The sequence below is a fragment of the Salvelinus fontinalis genome, chromosome 41, assembly GCF_029448725.1.
Source record: "Salvelinus fontinalis isolate EN_2023a chromosome 41, ASM2944872v1, whole genome shotgun sequence".
In the NCBI taxonomy this organism is placed as follows: Eukaryota; Metazoa; Chordata; class Actinopteri; order Salmoniformes; family Salmonidae; genus Salvelinus; species Salvelinus fontinalis.
This window is the reverse complement of record NC_074705.1, coordinates 10,639,125-10,662,537: the sequence shown is the minus strand read 5'-3', so window position 1 is coordinate 10,662,537 and position 23,413 is coordinate 10,639,125. Positions and strand designations below refer to the sequence as shown.

Sequence of the window (23,413 nt, the reverse complement as noted above, 5' to 3'; positions counted from 1 at the left end):
ATCCTAACCCTAAACTTAACCCTTACCCTAACCATTACCCTAACCCTTATTCTCAACCTAACCACAACCTAACCAATCATTTGCTTCTCAACAGATAGTTTGTTGATAGTATGATGCTCTACAGATAGAAAATCTGGACCCAATTAGGTTAGGAAAAGGGTTAGGGTTAGCTAAAATGCTATCCTAACCTGCTACGAAAAGTAACTTCCGGTGGTAGCTGTACTCCCTTATCTAGGTCAGTTAGCTTCCTCGTGGTCCGACCCCTCTAAGGACTCAGGAAACACATACTGACTTTGTTGATTCCTAAGGTCACAGTCACACTCACTCCATAATAGTCCATTGATGTCAGATTTCAGAACTCATTAGAATGAGTGGTGGGGATACAGACTACCAGGTTATCCTGGGTCAGTTGTTGTGTCCCAGGGTTGGGGGCTGATTTGGGTCAGTGGTGTATTGTATTGATAGGCTAGCTGGCTGGGGGAATGAAGGCACCACCTGTGAAACTGTAATTCTATTCCGGGCCACCTGCTGTTTGTAATCCGTAGAGGGATTTTGGTTTTGGAGGCTTTCGGCTTGATTCTTGTTTTCTGTTGCTTCATCACTGTCACGGAAAAAATCTACAAAAAAGTAGGATTTGACAGACAAAACCGGTAATCAAGTTACTGGAGTAAATAAAACAATTGTGTCAATATTCACTTTTGTACCTTTTCACTTCGCAAAGAACAGGGTGTCCTTGATGTTTTGGATTCATGGCAGGAAACCTGCTTCCAGGGTTTTTTAGATGAGATGTGTTATTGTCACATACACCGGATCGGTCCTGCGATAGACTAGCGCTCTGTCCAGGGGGAGTACTTGTACATCAATCTGCCTCACGCTACAGAAACAGGAAATAGACTCCTGCCTAACGGGCCGTTCTGGCTCGGACAAAGCTTACTTACTAAATAGACGACCGATACCCCTCCCATCCCACCTCTACTGCCAAATCTGCATATCTATGTAAATATAAGCGTATTGGATGCAGTCCAGATTAAAGGGGGATTTTTGTAAACTTCAAGGAAATAGTAGGATAAAGCTCTTTCTTGTCCCTGTTCTGTTCAGGGCTCTGTTCAGGGCTCTATTTTCAGGGCTATGTCCCAAATGGCCCTGTGGACCTACACTGCACAGATGATACAAACAGTTAGTCAGCTTGATAGGAAGGAGCAGAGTGCATCCGTGAGCAACACATGCAGGGACATGGGGGGGCTGCTGTAGCCCTGAACTGAATACCAAAACAACTGTATGCGTTTAAATAATGGATCATTGCTGATGGGAACAGCAGAAAATATAGCTACATGCCGTTTCTAATGCATCTCTGTGGAGTGCATAGAGAACAGGAGAATAGGCCTGGGAATGGCCTTGGTGTTTAGTAAACAGAGAGGAGGAGGGAGAGAAGCCAATGGCAGGCATCTTTCCAAGGTCAACCTTGAACTCGCCAAACGTGGAAATCAGATAGATGTCAAGCTCCTCGTCCTCCTCTGGTTTTCAGTCCAGGGCTACAGCAGCTTCCCCTTCCCCCTACATGATGTCAAGCTCCTTGTTCTCCTCTGGTTTTCAGTCCAGGGCTACAGCAGCTTCCCCTTTCCCCTACATGATGTCAAGCTCCTTGTTCTCCTCTGGTTTTCAGTCCAGGGCTACAGCAGCTTCCCCTTCCCCCTACATGATGTCAAGCTCCTTGTTCTCCTCTGGTTTTCAGTCCAGGGCTACAGCAGCTTCCCCTTCCCCCTACATGATGTCAAGCTCCTTGTTCTCCTCTGGTTTTCAGTCCAGGGCTACAGCAGCTTCCCCTTCCCCCTACATGATGTCAAGCTCCTTGTTCTCCTCTGGTTTTCAGTCCAGGGCTACAGCAGCTTCCCCTTCCCCCTACATGATGTCAAGCTCCTTGTTCTCCTTTGGTTTTCAGTCCAGGGCTACAGCAGCTTCCCCCTACATGATGTCAAGCTCCTCGTTCTCCTCTGGTTTTCAGTCCAGGGCTACAGCAGCTTCCCCTTCTCCCTACGTGATGTCAAGCTCCTCGTCCTCCTCTGGTTTTCAGTCCAGGGCTACAGCAGCTTCCCCTTCCCCCTACGTGATGTCAAGCTCCTCGTCCTCCTCTGGTTTTCAGTCCAGGGCTACAGCAGCTTCCCCTTCCCCCTACATAAGGTCAAGCTCCTCGTCCTCCTCTGGTTTTCAGTCCAGGGCTACAGCAGCTTCCCTTCTCCCCTACATGATGTAAAGCTCCTCGTCCTCCTCTGGTTTTCAGTCCAGGGCTACAGCAGCTTCCCCTTCCCCCTACATGATGTCAAGCTCCTCGTTCTCCTCTGGTTTTCAGTCCAGGGCTACAGAAGCTTCCCCTTCCCCCTACATGATGTCAAGCTCCTCGTCCTCCTCTGGTTTTCAGTCCAGGGCTACAGCAGCTTCCCACTACATGTGTTGCTCCGCTCATTCCTATCAAGCTGACTAACTGCCTGCAGAACTAGGCCTGGATATGCATTTGTTAGCGTATGCATGGTGTGTGCTCATTTCTCTGTGCATTTATGCGTGTGTGTGCGGGCATGGAGAGCAACTCCCACCTCGCGCTGGCTGCTCTGATGTCGTCACCAGGCAGAGAGCATGATAGGAGCTGATTTAGTCAGTGCTGTGTATATCTCTTTCCAGGGTTAGACCCTGGGATTTACACACCTATGGCAAAAGGTTAGAATTTGTGAGGAGATGAAATCCGTGGCGGGGAAGCTTTCTCTGCCGCTCTTACATCAGTGTTCTGCAGCTCTGCAGCCTGCAGGAGATCCTGTCCTCACACCAGGCTATTAATAGATAGAGACAGAAACCTGCTGCAGGCCGGAGATGCTGTCTCATTTGTCAAACTGAACAGAAGACACGGAACACCACTCCGTCCTCCTATAGTGGTCCCGGCACAGAGAAAGACAGTTGGCGTCCTAGGATATATTGACCGCTTTTCTCATCATGTTGATCTAACGAGACTTCACCATGAATTCATGAGCACGTCTCTGTTAAGATGGTGTTGTGGGGTTAGTGGTGGAGTCCTTTCCATTCTAACTCCCTCAGATCAGGAAGTGAATTGAAAATTGATTCATTAATAAAATGAGTATCATGTAAGTTGAATGAATGACACTTCTACTTCTGAATTGAACTGAGATTCATCTCCTGAATTCACTGAATTGAAATTGAATTGACACTCAACCCTGAAGAGGATGACAAATATTTGATCAGACACAGAATTTATAACAAGACATTCTCATAGGTTATTTCATTGTTGTTCTATCAGACCAAACATTTTTTCTCACGAGCTAGTAGCCAGGGAGCAGGAGGTGGGGGATTTCATTATGATGTCACTGAGAACGAGGGGATTTCCCAGGGGGCCATGGGTCCTCCTGGGGATAGAAGCAGCAGGGTCTGCCCCCGGTCACCCTTCACATTTCTCCAAGGGTGGTCTCTCGCGCTCCACACTCTGCTATGACAGCCATACTGCCTGATAAATCGAATGGGTATACATGCCAGTTTTGCCCTACACCATTGAATAAACCAAAATATGTATTTATGACTTTTTAAATTCCGTGCCCTACACCAAAGGGACTCTGGTTAGGATGTCTGTCTTTCTTTTTTTCATTCTTTCATTCATTCCTCTTTTGATGCTTCTTCCCACAGCCTCTATACTAGAGATCTCAGTTTCAGCTGTGTATGTGGAAACAGCTTTGCTTGTGTCCGACTTCTCAGATAATCAGTGAGCACACGGACACTGGCCACATGATGGGTTAGTGGCCCATTACTTGAAGCAAGACGTAAATGACTTGACATCCAATATCACAGTCACAAACAAACCAGCCCTGAAAACGTTTGTGTACTTTCTATTGAAAATTCCTTGATCTCCATCTGTCTAGGAGAAATCACCCTCCTGAGACGGTCTAATGTGATGTCTAAGCCCACCCGGCCACAACCCACCCATCCCCACCACCATCTGTCCACATTCCCATGATCCTCTAGGCTCAGTCACATGGGCGTCCATGTGTGGGTGCCTCCTCCCTCCAGCAACCTGGCCTGGGCTAGCCTAATCTTCTTCAGCATCCAGGATTGGCAGTGTAGGACGTCTTTGATTGGTCTGTAGCCACAGTCATCCAGTCACGGGATGCGTATGTAATGGATTTTTATTCCCTGTATAGTGCACTGCTTTTGACCAGCATTCTAAATGGAATGCAGATAATACACAGTCATTTGTAATACTGTCCAGATTGATCTGAACTGCAAAGATAAATCATGTTTGACTTTTGTGATATCATTTTGTTATGTTAATAGGCTCTGGTTTCTTACCTGTGGGAACTGTGGGGTAGAGCCAGGGGTCAAGGCCAAGGCCATGGTTGCTCCAGCTGTGGGGTAAAGCCAGGGTCAGGGTCAAGGCCATGGTTGCTCCAGCTGTGGGGTAAAGCCAGGGGTCAGGGCCAAGGCCATGGTTGCTCCAGCTGTGGGGTAGAGACAGGGTCAGGGTCAAGGCCATGGTTGCTCCAGCTGTGGGGTAAAGCCAGGGTCAGGGTCAAGGCCATGGTTGCTCCAGCTGTGGGGTAGAGCCAGGGTCAGGGCCAAGGCCATGGTTGCTCCAGCTGTGGGGTAGAGCCAGGGGTCAGGGCCAAGGCCATGGTTGCTCCAGCTGTGGGGTAAAGCCAGGGTCAGGGTCAAGGCCAGGGGGGCTCCAGCTGTGGGGTAAAGCCAGGGTCAGGGTCAAGGCCATGGTTGCTCCAGCTGTGGGGTAAAGCCAGGGGTCAGGGCCAAGGCCATGGTTGCTCCAGCTGTGGGGTAAAGCCAGGGGTCAGGGCCAAGGCCATGGTTGCTCCAGCTGTGGGGTAAAGCCAGGGTCAGGGTCAAGGCCATGGTTGCTCCAGCTGTGGGGTAAAGCCAGCAGCATACCACCCTGCATACCACTACTGGCTTGCTTCTGAAGCTAAGCAGGGTTGGTCCTGGTCAGTCCCTGGATGGGAGACCAGATGCTGCTGGAAGTGGTGTTGGAGGGCCAGTAGGAGGCACTCTTTCCTCTGGTCTAAAAAAATATCCCAATGCCCCAGGGCAGTGATTGGGGACACTGCCCTGTGTAGGGTGCCGTCTTTCGGATGGGACGTTAAACGGGTGTCCTGACTCTCTGAGGTCATTAAAGATCCCATGGCACTTATCGTAAGAGAAGGGGTGTTAACCCCGGTGTCCTGGCTAAATTCCCAATCTGGCCCTCAAACCATCATGGTCACCTAATAATCCCCAATTTACAATTGGCTCATTCATCCCCCGCCTCTCCCCTGTAACTATTCCCCAGGTCGTTGCTGCAAATGAGAACGTGTTCTCAGTCAACTTACCTGGTAAAATAACGGTAAAATAAAAATAAATAAATAAAGGGCCAAGGCCATGGTTGCTCCAGCTGTGGGGTAAAGCCAGGGTCAGGGTCAAGGCCATGGTTGCTCCAGCTGTGGGGTAGAGCCAGGGTCAGGGCCAAGGCCATGGTTGCTCCAGCTGTGGTGTAAAGCCAGGGTCAGGGTCAAGGCCAGGGGGGCTCCAGCTGTGGGGTAAAGCCAGGGTCAGGGTCAAGGCCAGGGGGGCTCCAGCTGTGGGGTAAAGCCAGGGGTCAGGGCCAAGGCCATGGTTGCTCCAGCTGTGGGGTAAAGCCAGGGGTCAGGGCCAAGGCCATGGTTGCTCCAGCTGTGGGGTAAAGCCAGGGGTCAGGGCCAAGTCCATGGTTGCTCCAGCTGTGGGGTAAAGCCAGAGGTCAGGGCCAAGGCCATGGTTGCTCCAGCTGTGGGGTAAAGCCAGAGGTCAGGGCCAAGGCCATGGTTACTCCAGCTGTGGGGTAGAGCCAGGGGTCAGGGCCAAGGCCATGGTTGCTCCAGCTGTGGGGTAAAACCAGAGGTCAGGGCCAAGGCCATGGTTTCTCCAGCTGTGGGGTAGAGCCAAGGTCAGGGCCAAGGCCATGGTTACTGCAGCTGTGGGGTAGAGCCAGGGGTCAGGGCCAAGGCCATGGTTGCTCCAGCTGTGGGGTAAAGCCAGGGTCAGGGCCAAGGCCATGGTTACTCCAGCTGTGGGGTAGAGCCAGGGTCAGGGCCAAGGCCATGGTTTCTCCAGCTGTGGGGTAGAGCCAGGGTCAGGGCCAAGGCCATGGTTTCTCCAGCTGTGGGGTAGAGCCAGGGTCAGGGCCAAGGCCATGGTTTCTCCAGCTGTGGGGTAGAGCCAGGGTCAGGGTCAAGGCCATGGATTATCCAGCTGTGGGGTAGAGCCAGGGTCAGGGCCAAGGCCATGGTTTCTCCAGCTGTGGGGTAGAGCCAGGGTCAGGGCCAAGGCCATGGTTTCTCCAGCTGTGGGGTAAAGCCAGGGGTCAGGGTCAAGGCCATGGTTTCTCCAGCTGTGGGGTAGAGCCAGGGTCAGGGTCAAGGCCATGGTTTCTCCAGCTGTGGGGTAGAGCCAGGGTCAGGGTCAAGGCCATGGTTTCTCCAGCTGTGGGGTAGAGCCAGGGTCAGGGTCAAGGCCAGGGGGCTTCCACCTTAACAACCTCTGCCTGGAGCTCAGCAGGCTGTAAACAGACAGAGCAGTGTAACAGCAGGACAACAACACATATAGCCAAACTTAACCTTTCATTTGTGACACCGCTCATTTTTATCCAATTATAATGCACCTAAACTGCTTCAGATTTGACTTCTGTGGTATCATTTTGTTATGTTAATAGGCTCTGGTATCTTACCTTTGGAAGCTGTGGCATAGAGCCAGTGTCCAGGGGCAGGTTCTGAGGTGCTTCCACCAGCTGCAGGCCTGAAAGCATCAAAGAGTTTTATAATTAAGCGACATGATAGGAATAATACAACCACTGTTATTTGTAGCTGATTTCCATGTCTGTTGTATTACTAATACACTGTTGTCGTATGGTTCTACACCGTCTAACCGAAGTGCTGTAGATTCACTGTTTTCCAATCACGTTAAGTGCTGATTACATTCTAGTCTGATTAGATTGTCAAATGATGCAATATGGAAAAGCTCAGCAGTGACCGGAAAATGATTTTAGTGTAGCATTGACTTTTGCTCAGAGACGATTGTGAATGAAGTGTGGCTGATTACCAAAGTGAATTAACTAGCATTACTCAGCATCTGTGAGTATTGCCCTGACTCTCATGTTTTACCAGCTTAACACTGGCACCCAGAACCTCCTATGTCACCTCATGTTATTTGGCAAAAAGATTAAGCCTATAACCCCCTGGACAGAAACATGTTATTTTGGGAACGCTCACTAAGCGAATAGTACATAGACACAGTATAAATGCACACACACACACACACACACACACACACACACACACACACACACACACACACACACACACACACACACACACACACACCATCAACCCTCTTGAGACCCTCGACCCCACAACCAGTATTTCTCCTACAACAAACCTAGCCATTATCAGGACGGTCTGTTGGGTCAACAACAGTGTTCCTCTCGGCAGCTGTGTGAGAGTCAGTATTTATCTGACCACATGCATGAGGAAGCATCCTTGTAAAAAAGAAAAACGGGACTAAAACAATAAAGCTATCTGGGTAGTCAGGGAACGTGAATTCATAAAAATTGTGATTGGCCACATTAGTTGCCATGGTGACTGTCTGATGAAGTTAGCCTCATGAAGCTGCTGTGTGTTTATTTAAGGATTCATCCTCTTGCAGCAGGAGGAAGGCAGGACGCCAGAGGCCTGTTATATAAGAGTTGTAGCTTTTTAAAAATTCAAATGTGGTTCTATGTACAGATTGGTCGTTTTGACATGGTGGAATGGTCACTGGGACAAATTCACCACTCGTGTGTTAGGCCCGTTAAAAAAACAGCACTCTTTTTCTGTGAAATTCTCTTGATGTGCAAAGGAATGGTTCTCTTTATACTGTAAATACATGTGCATATTAAGTCGTTTGGACCATGATAGTTTGTTGGTGATGTGGACACCAAGGAACTTGAAACTCTCGACCGGCTCCACTACAGCCCCGTCGATGTTAATGGGGGCCTTATCGGCTCGACTTCATCTCTCTCTCTCTCGCTCTCTCTCGCTCTCTCTCTCTCTCTCTCTCGCTTTCTCTCTCTCTCTCTCTCTCTCTCGCTTTCTCTCTCTCTCTCGCTTTCTCTGTCTCTCTCTCTCTCGCTTTCTCTCTCTCTCTCTCGCTTTCTTTCTCTCTCTCTCTCTCTCGCTTTCTCTCTCTCTCTCTTTCTCTCTCTCTCTCTCGCTTTCTCTCTCTCTCTCTCTCTCTCTCGCTTTCTCTCTCTCGCTTTCTCTCTCGCTTTCTCTCTCTCGCTTTCTCTCTCTCGCTTTCTCTCTCGCTTTCTCTCTCTCGCTTTCTCTCTCTCGCTTTCTCTCTCGCTTTCTCTCTCGCTTTCTCTCTCGCTTTCTCTCTCTCTCTTCTCTCGCTTTCTCTCTCTCTCTTCTCTCCCCTCTCTCGCTTTCTCTCTCTCTTTATCTCTCTCTCTCTTTATCGTTCTCTTTCTCTCTCATCGTTCTCTCTCTCTCTCTCCCCCTGTCTCTGTCTTCTATAGAGGACTGATGAGGAGGCGGTGCTGGACAGAGGGGGCACTCGCTCCATGCTCAACACCAACTTTGAGAAGGAAGAGCTGGAAGGTGAGTCAACATTAACAGCTTAAGGGATGCATCTCAATTTGTCTCCCCTTGTCTCCACCTCTACCTAACCCTATTCTGCTTTTACATAGTCTGTGACTTCATATCCCTTATGGGTGGAAGGAGAAGACACAAGTAGACAAGGACCGGGAGCAGGTTAAGGAAACTGGGATGCACCCTGTGACCTTTCTCAGACACTCACGGTTGCCATGATTATTTGTTCTGCCTGCAGTGGAAACTGTGACACTGTATTTGCTCTGGTGTAGTATTCCCTGCTGCCCCATAAGGAGAACCTATGGATTTGTGAGTGAGGACACTGTAGTGAAAACAGGGAATACACACACACACACAAACGCAATAATGTTTAATACGTGTGCCACTTTCATGCCACAGAGAGCAGGATGGGAGAGAACAGACGTTCCATCACACCCGGAAGTTCACAGGCGTGAGGGATGTTTTAGAGAAAACCTCCCATCTTGACTCACAGACTGTAAGCTGCAGCCAGGGTCCTCCGGGGTCCTCAGTGTTTCAACCAGGCATGTCCTAGGCTGCCCTATTGTCTTTCATAATAGTCTCTACCACACATTCAAAGGGAGAAATACTCTATTGCACTGTGATATACCATGCTAGATGTTTTGTTGATGTCAGTGTGTTGCCGGCTGACTCAGAGGTTCATTTTGTTGTTGTTGTTGTTGTTGTGACTGTAACAGGCCACACGCTAAGGCTGTCACACATGACGTTTCAGGGAGACGTATTGCTAGAATCATCCTGTCCTTGACTTACTGCCTTAGTTTTTGTGCATGGTTGTTTTTGTTAAACAGTACTTCCACTGAGTAGTGCTGTTAGAGCAGACCTGGAGGTAGGGACAGAGATATGACAGAGAGATGAATGGCCAGGGTCTTGTCCATGTCACCATGTGCACCCTAGCTCTCCCGGAGTTGGTTTGAGACCTATAGGGCAGGCCATTTTGGTTGTTCTAGCTCAGCATTGGAGTCAGAATAGATTATGCTCACCATGGCAGAGAGAGAGAGTAAGGAACAGGGAAGGGAGTGTGGCATATAACGAGGGAGCGAGAAAGATGGAGGGGGGGTGAGGACGAGAGAGAGTGAGAAAGGGTGTGTTATCATTGCAGTGATTCAGTATTTCATTTCCATCTGACACTAAATTGTCATTTATTTTGTATGAATCTGACACAAGTTATTTTTTTTCTTCCATCAGGGCCATGCGTTTTAATGAATGCATCACATTTTAAAAGTACATTTTAGTAAATGCATTTATTGTAGGCCCTGTGGTTGTAGGCCCTACATTTCTGGGGTTATAGTGATTATAGTTTGCCACGTTTTCATCGTGTCCCCAGGCCACCGGACTCTTTACATCGGGGTCCATGTTCCCCTGGGGAGGAAGTCCCACCGACGTCACCGTCACCATGGCGGCCACAACAAAAACAGCAGGAAGAGATCCAAAGAGAGGGAATCTGGGGTGGACGGCGATGGCAGAGAATCACCCTCCCACAGTAAGTCTATGGGGGGAGTGTGCTGCAAAGAAGGTTCCCTGTGAAAATGTGACCAAACAACACTCTTTGAAAAAGGGTTCCAAAAGGGTTCTTCAGCTGTCCTCATAGGAAAACCCTTTTTGGTTAAATGTAAAACCCCTTTTGGTTCCGTGTAGAACCATTTTGGGTTCCATGCAGAACCCTCTGTGGAAAGGGTTCCACATGGAGCCCAAACCGGTTCTATTTGGAACCAAAAGGGTTTTACCTGGAACCAACAAGGGTTTTACCTGGAACCAACAAGGGTTTTACTTGGAACCAACAAGGGTTTTACTTGGAACCAACAAGGGTTTTACTTGGAACCAACAAGGGTTTTACCTGGAACCAACAAGGGTTTTACCTGGAACCAACAAGGGTTTTACCTGGAACCAACAAGGGTTTTACTTGGAACCAACAAGGGTTCATCCCAAAAAAATGATCTAAGAGTGAACTGTAAGTCTATGGGGGCAGTGTACTGACAAAATGTTCCTAGTGAAAATGTGTGACTTGTCATTTGTTCTTGTTTCTCTGTCATTGACACTAGTCAGGTCTCAGATCTCTGTGTGCTCTTGCCAACTATCATTAATGAGCCAAAAGAGAACAGAAGATGTGATCCTGATTCAATAACGCAATGGTTATGCAAATATTGGGTTCTGCAAATATACAAGGGTTATGCAAATATTGGAATTATATCACTTTGGACTAAAATCCTTTTTTTTCTCAAGTTGCTAAGCAATTGCTATTTGTCTATCCTGACAAATAGTTGCTAGCTCATGTCAAATTTCTTAAACTAAATCGGTGACCCCGCACAAAATCCGTCTGCATAATGACCGTTGATATTACCGCGAGGCCAGATCGTTGGCAAGAGTGCAGAACAGACTGGCACCCAGGCTACATTGATTGGTGTCTCTTCACACCACTTCTCTGCACTCCTCTCTCTCTCTCTCGCTCTCTCTTTCTCTCTCTTTCTCTCTCTTTTTTATCCCTTTCTTTCTCTCCATCTCTCTCTTTTTCTCTCTCGCGCTCTTTCTCTCGCTTTCTCTCTATCTGTCTCTCTTTCTCTCTCTCTTTCTCTCTTTCTCTCTCCAACCTCTTTCTCATTTTCCACCCTCTCCCTTTCTTCCCCCCTCTCCACCCCCCCCAACTCTCTCCTCCTCCTCCACTACCCCTCTACAGCAGACACTCCTGCCCAGAGGGTGCAGTTCCTGCTGGGGACAGAGGATGGTGATGAGGAGCACATATCTCACGCCCTCTTCACTGAGCTGGATGAGATCTGCCTGAGAGAGGGCGAGGACGCAGAGTGGAAGGAGACCGCCAGGTAACCAATCGCACGACCCGCTTCAGCTCCACAGCCAATCAGGTGTCCGTTTTTGTCTTATGCGTATCTGTTTGTGTGTGTAGGTGGCTGAAGTTTGAGGAGGACGTGGAGGATGGAGGCGAGCGTTGGAGCAAGCCCTACGTGGCCACCCTGTCTCTTCATAGCCTGTTTGAGCTGAGGAGCTGCATCCTCAACGGCACCGTGCTGCTGGACATGAGAGCCAACTCACTGGAGGAGATCGCCGGTACGTAGAGTGGCGCTGGATTGGAGGGTGGCCAGAAGGTTGCCGGTTCAAATCCGAGGGTCGACGGGGAAAATCTGACGGGAATGAGTCTGCAACTGGAGAGTTACTGGAGTTAGAATATCAGGTGCCAACTACTGCCGTTGTGCTCTTGAGCAAGGCAGTCAACCCCTAACCAATCTATGTGTGTGTTCTCTCAGATATGGTCCTGGACCAGCATGAGGTGTCGGCCGCGGTGGGGGAGGACGTGAGGAGGAGGATCCGTGAGGCGCTCCTGAAGCAGCACCACCACCAGAACCACAAGAAGCTGGCCAACCGCATCCCCATCGTACGCTCCTTCGCCGACATCGGCAAGAAGCATTCCGAGCCCCACTCCATGGACAAGAACGGTGAGCTCACCAACCAACCAACCAACCAAGCAATCACACACCAACCAACCAAGCAATCACACACCAACCAATCACACACCAACCAACCAATCACACACCAACCAACTAATCACACACCAACCAACCAACCAATCACACAGCAATCACACACAAACCAACCAACCACACACAAATCACAGTATTGTGGCTTTTCTGATTGTTGTGCTGTATTGTCTCTGTGTGACTTGCTGTGTTGTCTGATTAATAGCTCAACTACTATCTACATTCTCTCCTTTTGTGTGGGTGTGTCTGTGAGTGTGTCTGTGAGAGTGTGTGTGTGTATCTGTGAGTGTGTCTTTGTGTGTGTGTGTCTTTGTGTGTGTGTGTCTTTGTGTGTATGTGTGTGTGTGTCTTTATGTGTGTGTGTGTCTTTATGTGTGTGTGTGTCTTTATGTGTGTGTGTCTGTGTTGTTTGCATGTATATATGTGTGTATATATGTCTGCTTGTGTCTGTGTGCATGTTTGTGTATTCGTTTACACATCCAGTCGACAGCTCCCTCCTCTTTTGCACCTTTAAGACGAAGACACCCCCCAAGACTGACACAAACACACACAGACAGAACCTTCAGACAGGCCTTCTCCTGCCGGCCATGGCCTCTGTGTGTGTGCTGCCCTCCATGTGTGTCCACCACCACCCCTTCCCCATCTGTAAGACCCACCCCGTCAAAGCACCCCTGACGTGGCCGCCTCCACTCAGATCCAGACAGCCAATCGCTGCCTTGTAGAGCTAAGCAGAGCACAGTTTGCTTCAGCTTCCACCAGGCTGTTGCCCAGGGTTACTGCCCTATCCCAACAATGGACCCAGACGAGGAGATCTATACAGGCAACGAGCCAGGACGCCTATAGTCTAGTCTGAGACTGGGCTTTTCTCAAATGGAACTCATTTAGATGTTACAAATACCAAAACCAATCATAAATCCACTTCATTAACTCCTGTACATCCATTAATAATCTCCACGTGTTTTCTCTAACCTCTTGGGCAGTACCAAACCTTCAAAAGTAAAATAGTACTACATGCAAATTCAACGTAGAAAGTGCATCGTTTTGATCACAAAGACTATCGTCAAGGCCTCATTCCTTCATTAATCTAGGTAGGAGTAATCAATTGATGAATTTCATCTAGATTATAGTGTTACACTGAAAGCCTTAATCTGAATACTGTGCAGGATGTTGTCCAGTGAGAGTGACTAACAGGCTGGCTCTCTCCTGTCCTGATGTCTCCCAGGTCAGACAGTCTCTCCCCAGTCCCAGCCAGCCACCACAGAGGGCAAGGAACATGTCAGCCGGGAGAACAGCCATGTGGACTTCAGCAAGTTAAGGCCCCACTCACCGAGCCTGGTCGCACCATATTTCCTATGTTCCGTATAACCAACTCCTATGGTTGTTGTAATACCAAGGTTGGCTACCAGGCTACCAGGTCACCCAAACGTTTCCACTAAGCACAATGCTACTTTTCATCGACATACAGTACATTAGCAAGTAGCTACATTACTGTGACTATGCTAACCACCAGTTCGTATGTGTTAGACCAGTGCATTTACTATGCTGTGTGACCCACTCAAAGTGTTTAGCCATTTCTCTGTAGCTCAGTGAATAATAAACCCACTGATTCTAGTCACAACCCAGTATCTAGCCAAACATCTGCAGTAGCCTATATATGACAGATTTCTCGGTGGGCCTATCCACGATCCCCTGGCCTTCATTTCAGTCGACCCTATTTAGCATATTTTCCTATCTCCTATTAGCTAAATAGGATTATCATGTCTGTAGATTGACCTCCACTTCATGAAGAAGATTCCCCCCGGTGCAGAGGCATCCAACGTCCTGGTGGGGGAGCTAGAGTTCCTGGAGCAGCCTGTGGTGGCCTTTGTCCGCCTGTGTCCCGCCGTGCTGCTCAACGGCCTGGCTGAGGTTCCCATCACCACCAGGTCAGACACACACGCTCTAATTTTATTAAAATATTGTTGTTTAATGATGATTGCGGTTAATACTATGAATTTTATTTGTTCGTAACTAAATTGGGATTGGTGTTTTTGCATTGAGTAAGTTCCTGAGTGGATGCACTCTATTCAGGTAAAACCATGGTTAAAACCTTCTTCTGTGTTCTCCCTCAGGTTCCTGTTCATTCTGCTGGGGCCTCTGGGAAAAGGACCACAGTACCATGAGATTGGCCGATCCATCGCAACTCTGATGACAGACGAGGTAAGTAGCCACGTTGCAGTAGTCCTGTGTGTACTTTTCCCCGTGTGGCCTTTGGTTATGTTAGCCAAGTTTAAGAACAGCTCATGATGACGCATACAGGTTAACCCCATTCCCTCTCTGCCCCCTCCCAGGTGTTCCATGACGTGGCGTATAAAGCCAAGGACAGGAACGACCTGGTGGCCGGCATCGATGAGTTCCTGGACCAGGTGACTGTGTTGCCACCTGGGGAGTGGGACCCCTCCATCAGGATAGAGCCGCCCAAAAACGTGCCCTCTCAGGTGAGCCTCTTCCTGGTGGTGTCTATCACATCACCCCTAACCAGAGACTTATTTTGAGATGCTCTGACCCTGTGCCATCGTCTGTTAGTTTGCTTCCAACTGCATCACTGGCTAAACCCAATCTGAACTGTGCTCGGATTTAACGGCTGGTGTACCCCAAGGACGTGTTCTAATTCCCTCCGAATCCATTTGTTTTGTTTTTCTATTATCAGCTGTTTTTGGTACGTGCCAGGCGGCTTGTCCTTAAAAAATCAGTCCTGTGTTGTTGGAAGGAATGTTTTGCCTGACAGGCTATTTTAGGCCAACTCCTACTAGTGGAGAAAATAAATTATATAGCTATTTTTGGCAAATAAATATTTATTTTCCATCTGACCTCTGAACTCTACTCATTACCACACAGGAAAAGCGCAAGGTCCCTCCTTTACTCAACGGAGATCTGGGAGAAGCAGAGGAACCTGGTGGCCATGGAGGCCCAGAGCTACAGCGCACAGGAAGGTAGGTTTGAGTGTGTGTGTGGTGGTTGTAAGTTGAAGTGGTGTGTGTGTTTGGGCTGAGATTAGGCCGGCAAGCACTGTGAGTGTGATCTACAGCACTGTGAGTGTGATTTACAGCACTGTGAGTGTGATCTACAGCACTGTGAGTGTGATCTACAGCACTGTGAGTGTGATCTACAGCACTGTGGACCATCTTTGGTCCTCTCTGTCTTTGTCTTTCAGTCCCCTGTTTGTCTCCTCTCCGGCTCTCACTGTCCCCAGCAGTACATCTAGCCACCCTTTAAAAAAAAACACACATCCTTATGGGTCTCTCATTCCTCAAGCTCTGCGTTCACAAAACGAGCTGTGGTTGATTCATTGTGATACATGCATTTGGAATCATCCATGCATACTTTCCTACATAAGACCAGCATCACTTATTAATATGTGCCTCGACAACCCTGGCGAAAACACTTTAGCTATTTTGGTAACACTTCATTGTACAATTTGATGTCCACATATAATGCACTAACTGTGTGCATTAACTAAGAGCAGATTTTGAATATTTTATTAAGGTATTATTAGTTCGTCATGTAACATGTCCACTTATAATACGAGCACTAAGTGTGCATTAACTAAGTGCTGACCTGAATCTGTTTTATAGGCGATAATTAGTTCAATAGTTAATAGCCTACAGCATTCGCTCATAAGCATTTTGATCCTGTAAATAAGTGTTGCCTAATCTCTGAAAATGCCTAATAAATACTTAACAGTGCAAAATAACGTATGAAATCATGAAGTATTAGTATCTTATTAGCAGTAGCTTATGAGTACTGACGGACACTCACAATACAATGTTACAACTTTATTAACAATACTTTATTGCAGGTGTCATGTGTTCTGGGTATCTACAGTAGTGTAGTAGAGTGTATCTAACGTGAGGAGGAAGCTGTAGTAGTGTGATACAGTATATTTAAAGGGAGGCAGTAGGCTATGTGTAGTTGTAGTAAGTGGATACTGTATGTCGTGGGATTTGAAGTGATGTAGTTGTAAGGGATGCTCCCTGCTACAGTAGGTCTCTGAGGAACTCATCCTGACGTGTACAGTAGATTGGCCTGCAGCCCAGTTCTGCCGCGAGCCATGATCTCCCGGAGGGCCACAGCGTAGCATCCATCTCCGCTCGGATGAATTACCACTCAGTCATGCCCACCGTTACCCCGGCAACCGCCTCTGGCTAGGACGCCATGTGCTTCCTCTAGCATCAGAATGTTTCCTCTCTCCAACCCTCCTCCTAGTGTGTGGCCTGTGGGAATGTGTTAAAAAAAAAAAAACATTTAAAAACACACTATGTGTCACGAACGTCGTCAAGGAAATGACCGGACCAAGGTGCAGCGTGGTAAGCGTACATTCTTTTATTTTAAATGTCGCCAACAAAAACAATAAACAACAAAACAAACGTGAAGCTCTGTAAGGCTATACATGCCACGAACAAAGACAACAACCCACAAATGAGAAAAGGAAAAAAGGCTGCCTAAGTCTGATTCCCAATCAGAGACAACGATAGACAGCTGTCCCGACCCCAGACTGGGGGGCCTGCAGCGAGGGTCCCCAGTCCGGGGTTGGCGACGAGGGTCCCCGCACCAGAGGTGTCACCAAAGTGGGGGGAGCCAGAGGTGGAGCGGGGTCTGCGTCCCGCACCGGAGCCGCCACCAAGATAGATGCCCACCAGGACCCTCCCCTATAGTGTCAGGTTTGCGACCGGAGTCCGCACCTTTGGGGGGGTACTGTCACGCCCTGACCGTAGAGATCCTTTTATTCTCTATGTTTGTTTGGTCAGGGTGTGACTCGGGTGGGAAAGTCTATGCTTTCTGGTTCTTTGTTTTTGGCCGGGTATGATTCTCAATGGGGACCCTCACTGCAGGCCCCGGACTGGGGACCCTCTCTGCAGGCCCCGGACTGGGGACCCTCTCTGCAGGCCCCGGACTGGGGACCCTCTCTGCAGGCCCCGGACTGGCCAGTGGAGCAGGCACAGGACTCACCAGCCTGGGGAGACCTACTGGAGGCCTGGTTCTTGGAGCAGGCACAGGACTCACCAGGCTAGGTGGACATACTGGAGGCCTGGTTCTTGGAGCAGGCACAGGACTCACCAGGCTGGGGAGACATACTGGAGGCCTGGTTCTTGGAGCAGGCACAGGACTCACCAGGCTGGGTAGACAAACTGGAGGCCTGGTCCGTGGAGCAGGCACAGGTCGAACCGGGCTGTGGGGGAGCACTGGAGATCTGGTGCTTAAAGCTGGCACCACTCGTCCTGGCTGAATGCCCACTTTGGCCCGGCACGTGCGGAGCGCAGGCACAGGACGCACTGGGCTGTGATAGCGCACAGGAGACACAGTGCGCAGAGCCGGCGCAGGATGCCCTGGACCAAAGAGGCGCACCGGAGACCAGGAGCGCTGTGCTGGCACAATCCGTCCTAGCTGGAGGCCCCCTCTAGCACGACACATACGGAGAGCTGGCTCAGAGCGCACTGGGCTGTGAACGCGCACTGGAGACACCGTGCGCTTCACCGCATAACACGGTGCCTGACCAGTACCACGCTCCCTATCGTGAGCATGGGGAGTTAGCTCCGCCAACCTCCATGTGTGCCCCCCCAGATTTTGGGGGAGAGTGGCCTCCCGGTCTTCCTTGCCAGCCGTGAACCTGTGTAATGCTGGGCCCCTTTACTAGCTGCTTCCGCCTTCCTCGCTGCTTCCACCTGCTTCCACGGCAGGCGATTTCTTTCCAGCCAGGATCTCCTCCCACGTCCAGGATCCCTTTCCTTCCAGAATGTCTTCCCATGCCCACTCTGTCTGCTCCTCCCGGCCACGTCGCTTGGTCCGTTTGTGGTGGGTTGTTTTGTCACGATCGTCGTCAAGGAAATGACCGGACCAAGGTGCAGCGATGTAAGAGTACATTCTTTTATTTTAAATGTCGCCAACAAAAACAATAAACAACAAAACAAACGTGAAGCTCTGTAAGGCTATACATGCCACGAACAAAGACAACAACCCACAAATGAGAAAAGGAAAAAAGGCTGCCTAAGTCTGATTCCCAATCAGAGACAACGATAGACAGCTGTCCCTGATTGAGAATCATACCCGGCCAAAAACAAAGAACCAGAAAGCATAGCCTTTCTCACCCGAGTTTCACCCTGACCAAACAAACATAGAGAATAAACGGATCTCTATGGTCAGGGCGTGACACTATGGTGCATACATTTTTCCATTGAAACTGAAAAATGAAAGGGAACACTCCTTTTTACTTCATGTGGTATTTGATGCTGGTTCACTAAGATGGTGTTTGTGTTTGCACGTGTACATGCGCTAATGTGTGTGTCATGTCCAGGTTCTTTGGAGGGTTCTTCATGGACATCAAGCGCAAGGCGCCCCACTACCTGTCTGACTACACGGACGCTTTGAGCCTGCAGTGTCTGGCCTCCTTCCTTTTCCTCTACTGTGCCTGCATGTCTCCTGTCATCACCTTCGGAGGACTGCTGGGGGAAGCCACCGAGGGACGCATAGTAAGACACACCGCTCATACTACATGACACAGCTTTGCTGCGCTAACAACATGTTATCACGAATGGCAGAAGAACAGACTTTCTGAAGGCCTACTTCATGTGTTTGTTGGTTTTTGCATTTCTGACGGAGCTCTGCACAACAATAAAGCACTTTTATATTCACACGTTAGGTAAGCACGATGGTGTCCTGATGAAGCTGAACTAAACGGATAGCTATGTTTTGGTTGCCGTATCCCCTAGTAGATAACCAACTTCAACAAATAAAGACTGCATAGACTCACAGGTGTAGTTATTATGAAAGTGCGATGTAACCTGTGGTCCATTAACCCATTACTGTCACTTCCCCTTTTGGCCAGAGTGCAATTGAGTCGCTGTTCGGGGCCTCCATGACGGGGATAGCCTACTCCCTGTTCGCTGGGCAGCCTCTCACCATCCTCGGCAGCACAGGCCCTGTTCTAGTCTTTGAGAAGATTCTCTTCAAATTCTGCAAGTGAGTTTGCCCCATTTTAGATACGTTGTCACGTTGTCTTAGGTGCTCTCATCACTGTGACGTGGCTACAGTACATTGTTCCTGGCATGTGGGAGGACTTTAAATATACGGGTTGTTCTGAGGTTGTGTGTGTGTGTCCGTGTGTGTGTCGCTCGTGTGAAAATCGGTGACACCCTCGGCCCAAGAAGAAATGTCCTTTTGGGCTAATAGTTAAGACGTTGGTCTTCCGAGTGGGAGATGGGGGTTCGCGTTACACGTGTGTGTGTTTGTCAACAGGTACTATGACTATGGCTATATATGTGAACAGATCTGGAACCAGGCTAATTGGAAATATATTGGCAGACAGTGTTAGGTACAATGTCTGTAGCACTGTACCACTGACATTTCATATGGACAGCTCCACTATAAATAGATTTCATGTCAGTGACTCCACTTCCTCTCTGCAAAGATTTGGACAGAGTCAAAGTGCGTGCACGAGTGACTGGCTCATGCTGAATCATGTCTCTGTGAACCCAGTCATTCATGCACGCTCGCACTTTGGATTGCAGTCACATATTGTGTGTGCGTGTGTGTGCGCATGCGTGTGTGTGTGTCCATGTATGTAGGCATGACTAGGCATGACTTGCCTAGTTAAATAAAGGTTAAATAAAAAATGAAGAAACGTGGGGGGGGGGGGGTTCGCGTCCTACCAAGTTACACGTGTGTGTGTTTGTCCACAGGGACTATGACCTGTCCTACCTCTCCCTGAGGGCCTGTATCGGTCTGTGGACGGCGTTCCTCTGCCTGGTCCTGGTGGCTACAGACGCTAGCTCCCTGGTCTGTTACATCACCCGCTTCACAGAGGAGGCCTTCGCCTCGCTCATCTGCATCATCTTCATCTACGAGGCCCTGGAGAAACTCATCCACCTGGGGGAACACTACCCCATCAACATGAACAACAACCTGCAGAAACTCACCCAGTACTCGTAAGTCATGGAAATAGTGTTAGTTAGTGGAATTAATACTCGTAAGTGTATCAAATAGTCATAAGTGGAACTAGTATTCCTCTAACTACTAGTACTTGTAAGTGCAACTAGTAAACTTGTAGTACTCATAGGGGGAAGTAGTACTCCTTTAACTGCCAACAAATTAAACTAGTACTCGTAACCTGTAGTATAATCTTTGAAAAAAATCTGCTATCTAGAACCAAAAAGGGTTCTTCGGGTGTCCCCCCGGGAGAACCCTTTGAAGAACCCTTTTTGGTTCCAGGTTGAACCCTGTTGTTTCCAGGGAGAACTCTTTTGGGTTCCATGTAGAACCCTTTCCACAGAGGGATTCTACATGGAACTCAAAAGGGTCGTACCAAAAAGGGTTCTCCTAAGGGGACAGCCAAAGAACCCTTTTGGAACCCTTTTTCTAAGAGTGTACTCATTAATGGAACCAGTACCCCACTAACTACCGCTAATCGTAAGTGGAACTAGTAGTGGTAGGAGTAAATTGTAGTTCTTTGTTTAAGTAGCATTCGTAAGTGTAAGTAGTACTCCACCTACAATACTGCAGGTGGAAAACAGTCCAGTTTTTTTTGGCCAAAACACAGACAGTAAACCAGAGTCCTGTACACAGCTTTAGTGTTAGCTAGCTACATCGTCAAAGCACAGATGGGCAATATGGGCAGTTTATCCAGTTTTTCGGTAATGCGACAAGATTATTACAGTAGGCTGAATAATCCCATGTGTAAACCCAGGGACCTACATTAATACATGATGTAATTGTTCCAAGTCGATGTAATGTACGGTCAAGTTAATGTTTTCCGAACATTGGTGAAGTCATAGAGATGAATCCTTATGGGTCATTTCGTCAAGCCATGTCACCCACCATCTCAGATTGTTCTGAACTTGTTTCTGTAGTTAGAAACAGATAATATTAACATTCCTGAAACATTATTTTGTCGAAATATTATTTGATCTCTGAGAAATTAAGCTAATTGATTGCACCCAAATTGGCTGTTTTAATTTATAGGATTCATAAATATAGTACCTAACATCCAACTTGGACCATCATTCTTCATAACAAAGAGTAAGACATGAGGAATCCAATAAAAGCCATCCACGGAACCCCCACATCCCACACCGAACTCACCCCAACAACCAGTATACAGTAACAGTTCTCTATGTCTGACACGTAGTATGGAGCTGCTGCTTGGAGTATTGCTTCTTCATTCTTTGTAATGTATTCCCTGTGAATCTGGTGATGTCTTTTCCCCATTGTTCAGAGAAATTAGTCATTGAAGTCACTTGCATTCTACACCATAAATTAGTATGAACGTACCAAGTTTTGCCCACTAGATGGCGCTGTTCCTGCTACTGCCACCACACCCTTTTATCCATTTTGCTGGTCTCTTGTGTTTATTAAATGGCTCACAACATTTTCTTTGCTATTTTAGGTAGAAAACTAATTGCTTTTGCTCATATAAGTCCAATAAATTAAAATAGCCAATTTGGGTGCAATCCTTTCATTTCCCTGAGATCAAATTATATTTCAACAAAACAATATTTCAGGAACGCTAATCTTATCCGTTAATAACTACAAAAAAGATTTCAGAACAATCTGAGACAGTGGGTGTCAAAATCCTCTTTCTTGCGCTTTTTGAGGTGTAACGACTTATATAGTAGAGGACTTAAATGTGTTGACATGTGTAGACTGAGGCTGGAACATGACGAGTGTGTGTGTTTACTCGTGCACGTGTGTACGTACTTGTGCAAGTGTGTGTCTGCGGGCTTGTGTGTGAATGTTTATATGCGTGTGTGTGTGTGTGTGTGTGTGTATCCATGCATATGTGTGTTGTGCTCTGGCAGGTGTGCGTGTGTGGAGCCAAAGGCTCCCAGCAACTCCACTCTGAGGTACTGGGAGGACAGGAACATCACTGCATCAGAGGTCAACTGGACCAGCATGGAGGTCAAGGTAAAGAGGGGTTTGAAGCCTAAAAGCTCTTGGGTTCAGGGGGATGAGGCCATGCTTTGTAAGGTCACTGACTACCTCGTTCTGTAGCAGAGCACCAGCTGCACTGTGCAATCATCACATGAACTTCTAGAGGTCAGGAGTATTACAGTGCAGTGCAGGGTCAGGCACCACGGGGGACTACTGACCAATAACCACCCCCTGAAGTAATATGGATACATGATTGTTGTCTCTACTTTCTTGCCATTTGTGCTGTTGTCTGTGCCCAATAATGTTTGTACCGTGTTTTGTGCTGCTACCATGTTGTGCTGCTGCCATGATGTGTTGCTACCATGTTGTTGTCCAGTTGTGTTGCTACCATGCTGTGTTGCCATGTGTTGCTGCCTTCCTATGTTGTTGTCTTAGGTCTCTCTTTATGTAGTGTTGCGGTGTCTCTCTTGTCGTGTTGTAGTATTTTTATTTTATTTTTAATCCCAGCCCCCGTCCCCGCAGGAGGCCTTTTGCCATTTGGTAGGCCGTCATTATAAATAAGAATTTGTTCTTAACTGACTTGCCTAGTTAAATGTGTAAAATGTAGCTAACACTCCTCACTCAATTACTTCTAAAACATCACTCATCAGCAAATTGCGACACATATTATATTGTGTAAATAAAGTGTATTTTTCATGGTGAAACAGCTATCCCATGGAGAGCGATGTGAGGCTATAGGGATAGTACAATGTGTTTCCCCAGAGGGAACAGAACAGCGTGACAGGATTAAAGACATGTAGGCAGGATTTCAACAGGATTTAACCATGTACAGTCACCGTAGAGAAACAGTCACCGTAGAGAAACAGTCACCGTAGAGAAACAGTCACCGTAGAGAAACAGTCACCGTAGAGAAACAGTCACCGTAGAGAAACAGTCACCGTAGAGCATTCTCTTAGTATTCACTGTGACTCTGTCACACGTATGCACACACACATGCATGCACATACTGTATGCACACACACACACACACACACACACACACACACACACACACACACACACACACACACACACACACACACACACACACACACACACACACACACACACACTATGGGATTGCAATCCAAAGTGCAAGCGTGCGTGCATGAATGACTGGGTTCACACAGGCATGGTTCAGCATTGGCCAGTCACTCATGCACTTTGATTCTGTCCAAATCAGTGCATAGAGGACATGAAATATATTTATAGTGGAGCCATTCCTATGACATGTCAGTGGTGGAGTACTACAGAATATAAGCACTGTGCAGCATGTACAAACATTTGACCTAACATTGAGTGTGC

General features: G+C 48.0%; 1 protein-coding gene across 2 annotated transcripts in view; it reads left to right on the top strand.

Annotated features, from left to right (window-relative positions):
- The window catches only part of LOC129840386 (sodium-driven chloride bicarbonate exchanger-like), a 37,616-nt gene that overhangs the window by 7,497 nt on the left and 6,706 nt on the right, over positions 1-23,413 (top strand). For both annotated transcript variants that reach the window (XM_055908219.1, XM_055908220.1), the window contains 14 exons: positions 8,570-8,651; positions 10,006-10,161; positions 11,353-11,494; positions 11,578-11,738; positions 11,936-12,124; positions 13,389-13,477; positions 13,934-14,091; positions 14,278-14,365; positions 14,497-14,643; positions 15,044-15,138; positions 18,498-18,672; positions 19,029-19,162; positions 19,882-20,127; positions 21,997-22,102. In XM_055908219.1, the coding sequence (XP_055764194.1) occupies positions 8,570-8,651; positions 10,006-10,161; positions 11,353-11,494; positions 11,578-11,738; positions 11,936-12,124; positions 13,389-13,477; positions 13,934-14,091; positions 14,278-14,365; positions 14,497-14,643; positions 15,044-15,138; positions 18,498-18,672; positions 19,029-19,162; positions 19,882-20,127; positions 21,997-22,102 (1,968 nt within the window). The remainder of the gene's footprint in view (positions 1-8,569; positions 8,652-10,005; positions 10,162-11,352; positions 11,495-11,577; positions 11,739-11,935; positions 12,125-13,388; positions 13,478-13,933; positions 14,092-14,277; positions 14,366-14,496; positions 14,644-15,043; positions 15,139-18,497; positions 18,673-19,028; positions 19,163-19,881; positions 20,128-21,996; positions 22,103-23,413) is intronic.